This window comes from Perkinsus marinus, assembly GCF_000006405.1.
Source record: "Perkinsus marinus ATCC 50983 genomic scaffold scf_1104296966482, whole genome shotgun sequence".
Taxonomy (NCBI): Eukaryota; Perkinsozoa; order Perkinsida; family Perkinsidae; genus Perkinsus; species Perkinsus marinus.
Genome location: NW_003203876.1, coordinates 4,377 through 8,873, shown reverse-complemented (window position 1 = coordinate 8,873; position 4,497 = coordinate 4,377). Strand labels below are relative to the sequence as shown.

The 4,497-nt window shown below is 43.7% G+C and overlaps 1 protein-coding gene across 1 annotated transcript; it reads right to left on the bottom strand.

Annotated features, from left to right (window-relative positions):
• Nucleotides 1–1,225: 1,225 nt before the first annotated feature.
• Nucleotides 1,226–1,779, bottom strand: Pmar_PMAR028273 (ubiquitin-conjugating enzyme E2, putative; the record flags this gene model as incomplete). Its single annotated transcript, XM_002769058.1, has 4 exons — nucleotides 1,226–1,325; nucleotides 1,372–1,463; nucleotides 1,512–1,633; nucleotides 1,677–1,779. The coding sequence occupies 4 exons, from the start codon at nucleotides 1,777–1,779 to the stop codon at nucleotides 1,226–1,228; spliced, it is 417 nt and encodes a 138-aa protein (XP_002769104.1).
• Between the last annotated feature and the right edge of the window lie 2,718 nt (nucleotides 1,780–4,497).

Sequence of the window (4,497 nt, the reverse complement as noted above, 5' to 3'; positions counted from 1 at the left end):
AATAAAGTAACGAATAAAACAGAAGAATGCTCCTTTGTATTTATCCCAGAAACTCCTCTTCTCCCATTCTTCTCTCTCCTCATCTGTCATCTCATGTGGAGGTCGACAACAGAATATCATACAAACCCAATAACAGAAGGATTCCCACTTGGTACGGTTGTGTTTAGATGAAGTAGAAGAGTCTTCATACTTCTCTTCAGCTCGGGTAGTAGAAGTAAGGGACTCATCCCCATTATCACGACTAGTAGTAGAAGCCCTAGCGGGTCCCGCATTATCATTAGAAGGCTGCTGCTCCTGAGTCATTGAGTAGTACTACTGGTAGTACAACTGTAATAACTACTACACTAATGCTCCACAAATTCTCTCATACACAAGTCCAATACTTCCCTAGTGGTATGAATGATACCTCCTAGTAGCGCTAGAGACAGGTTGCACAAGTCTGTTTATGAGTGTACCGTTTTGTCCTGTCTTGTGTTCCTACTATGCTTAACGCAACTGTTGTATACTTCCACCCAAGAGCTTTTGCTCATTCAGTTTGGAGGTTATAACGATACCATACTTCCCGTCATACCACACCCTCTTCATTTCTCTCTGGTTGGGTGGATGTAAGAACCAGGTCTTTAAAAGACTTCATAGCCTCAATTCTTGTACAGCTTAATCGCTACTGTATTTCCTCATCATATCATAATTTGGGAAACAGCACGTAATACCCTACAGACTAGCAATTCTGCAGTTTTTTATTGAGCAAAATTGTCGAATAGTTGACATGGAACTCCTGCTAGTCAGGGGCTACGGACGAGGCAGATTACTAGAGTGTATTGTCGAGGTATATTCCTCGGTAGTAGTGCAGCTGGACATTGAACAATCTATTGTTGCCATAGCATCATACAAAGGACGTGATAATTATTTAATTTTCCAGCCTACTACCACCATAAACCAGCCTAAAATGGAAAAAGTTGCTAACGTTCGTACCAAACAATATAGTGCACTCTCCCACGTGTCAGAGACAGAGGACTGGAGTCCCATACAAGTTCAATCTTCGTAACTAACAACCCTGAGGAATTTCGATCCCTCACTCGCGATTTGAACTCCTTTTATAAACTCAACATCTTACTCTAGTGTAACAGAAAGGTATTGCCAAGTATAGTGTTATGATGATGATGATGCCAACCTCTAACTCATCGGGTTACACTCAGGTATACAAAATGGCAGTAGTAGTTCGTCTTTAATAGCAAGCACCTTCCTCAGGTTGGGGTAGCTTCCTATTAGCAGCTGAGGTCATCTCTCGGCGTAATGACTCCAATACAGTTTCAATGGTGTACTCTCTGACATTAACATCATAATCATCTAAGTAGGAGGTAGCTCCCTTACCTTTTCCATGATCCTAAAGGACCCCATCTGGTGTTCACATGACCATTCTTAGGATCAGCACAGTTGATATTAATCTTAGTGTTGAATTTAACCTAAGAACACTAGTAGGATACCTCATACCAACTGTAGACAGTGCCTACTGTAGGAGCCTTATCGGGGTACTCAGGCCCACACTCCAATGTAAGAGAGTAGATCCTATTCTCGAATGCCGTCCCAGGTGGTCCAAAGATGGTACCATTCCAATGAGTGAGAGTGATATCATCTAAAAAGGACTTTCATGGGTATGGGGTATTATCAGCAGTTACCTGGTATCTCCAATCCAAATGTGCATCCACTGGCACACTCACCCTTCTGGCCCTTCTCTAACTCATCGAGAAGTCGGAAATTACGAGGGACGATTACCGCCATTATTTATTACTACTACTACGAGTATAAATATCAGGATCGCCTACTCAGATCCTAGCAGCAGCAGCGTCGTCACTTGCAATCTTGCATTTCCTCAACGCAGCACGTAGACGTGTCGTGGTCACCCTCGACAACCGAGTTGGTGATGTCGGCTAAACGTAAGCGTGTGGAGGATACTGAGAGGTTGCTGTATTTTGGTGTCTATCCTCATGGTATGAGGGAGGTGGTGTGGTATGAACTACAACACTGTTGTAAGGCTACTATTATCCAGGATTATCCTCATCTCAATGCGGTCTTATTCGGATGGTATGATAAAGAGCAGCCTGTGGGATGCTACTATACTCTATTTATATATACTGCTATGCATGACCTTTCTGGTCCTACTATAGAGGATGTTCAGAAAGCATTGACCGGTATGGTTAATGAGAGTATATTAAGTGGGTATAGGTCATGGAGGGTTACTGGGAATAGGCTAGGTGAAGAAGGCACTGTACATGAGTTCAATACTATGGATCTAGAGAAGGCTACGGCTGATGCTATCGGTAGTAACCTACCTGTTGACTTATCAGGCGAAGCGGAGGTGGAAGTAGTAGTATGGGTTATGGGGTTAACGATAGTAGTGGGATGGAGGCCTAAGGATGGATGGGGAGCTATTGATGCTAGTAGAGGTAGGTACCTAATATAAGGTGGGAGTATAACGTGTATCTTTAGTTATGTCGATTAGTAAGGGAGGTAGAGCTAGTCGTGCTCCTGATGCGGTGTCCTTTTGTGTGGCCCATCTAGCACTAATGCATCATCAAGATAATGAGCATATAGTAGTGTCGGATCCTATGTGTGGAGTCGGATCATATCTATTTGCTATGTAATAATCATATCATCTACCTAAGGTTAACCTTACACTAGGTACTTCATCTTGGTAGTGCGGGGGGGATTATCGAACGACGCCGATGTTGAGTTTTATGGTTATGATGCAGACGAAGAGGCCATTGCTATTGCAAAGGGTAATGCCTCTAGACTGCGTTGGGAGATCAAATTCAAGGTAGATGGTAGAGGTCTATGTAGGGGATCGTATGATAGCTCTATTAGGTACTTGATTGTGGTGAGGCAGTAGGTGGTAAGGGTAAGGATGGCCTCACAGGAGGTACACCTCCTATTAAGGCAGATTTAGTATTGGTAGACCCACCATGGGGACATAGGCATCTTACGCACTCTATGGTAGTAGTATCTTATGTCCAAGCTTATAAGATACATAATAGGTCCGGTTATAGGTACGTAAGCTGTACCCTCGTTGGTCCCGGAGCTGGTTGTCCTTGTTAAAAGATGAATCTTCCTTGTGTGTGGTAGTGACCATACGTACCAGTCATATGCAGAAAGAAGTAATGCTAGTAGTAGATGTATGATATATGAACAGCTGTTGCTAGTAGATCCTACCACATCTCAATTACAGAGTACCCAACTTTACTCAAGTGTGTAAGCCAATACAGTTTGACAATATGGGTTTTGGTCAGTGTACGGCATTCCTATGGTCTCTGAGGCCAACACCTTTACCAACGTAATTTCTACCATCCCAAGGGTTGGGTTGGAAGGACGCTGAGTTCATACAGAGGTGTACGACGATAAGGTTACTCGGGTTCGATCCCTGGCTGAGGCACTGAGAATAACGGGTGTCGGTACTGGTTGTTGATTTATTCCAACTCCCACACGTCATAACTTATCGCTTTGTTAAGTTAGTGTCTAACGACCCGAGGTTCGATCCCTAGCCGATGTACATTCCTTTAACTATTGTGGTAGTAGTCGTGTGAGCATCTGTCTCCCTCAACCTGTCCCGTATACCAATAAGAGTCCATGACATATTCTTGATGATCGATCTGTGGAGGTCGTCCCTCATAGCCTCAGTCTGGTTGAAGTAGAAGGCTACACTTTATCCAGAGGTGTTAACAAAGGTGTGTAGTGGAGGGTGCTCCGACACCGTGTTCGGAAGCTTGTCTGTAATAGTATTATAAAGGATGGTGTATTGTAGAGATAAGCTGTATATAGTGGGTACCTTGAGAGGGGTATAGTGGGGACAAGAACAGTAGTGTGTGCAAGAGGGACAATTGGATATATCCACAACAAGCTACTACGGGTGGTTGTACATGCTTGTAGTACCGTACCATCATGTATTCCTATGGATGTGGTGGTCTTGTTGTGTTGTTATCTAAGAATATGATCGATGACCGTAGTAGTTGAATACGCCTCTTTTCCTCTTCCTCCTCGATGTTTTTGGATAACATACCATTACTTGGAGGTCGAGCAATAGATCTAGATCGTGATGAGCTCAAGGACAGACTACTTCACCACAAGTAGGAACAAGGGCAGCAGCAGCCGCCTCATCATCGTTCACACGCTTATTGGTAAGAGTGTATTTAGGTACTCTGCTGGTGAGTATACTCCTCTTGATATGGTCTACATGCCATTCTGGAATGCCTGTATAAATGTAATATCTATATCCTCCTCACTAGCCCAGTAGCCCTCCTCAGGCGTTCCCTCGTACCATTTCCCCCAATGCTATTACCCTATCTGGTTGTGCTATTATTTCACTAATATACGTGTTTATAATATTGATGCCGACCCGCCATACCTGGCATTTCTTCATGGCCGCCTTCTGTGTATTCACTGGACAGGTATGCAACCATCTTAATGCCGATAGGCATCTTGTGTTTGTTCAGACCCTAGATGCTA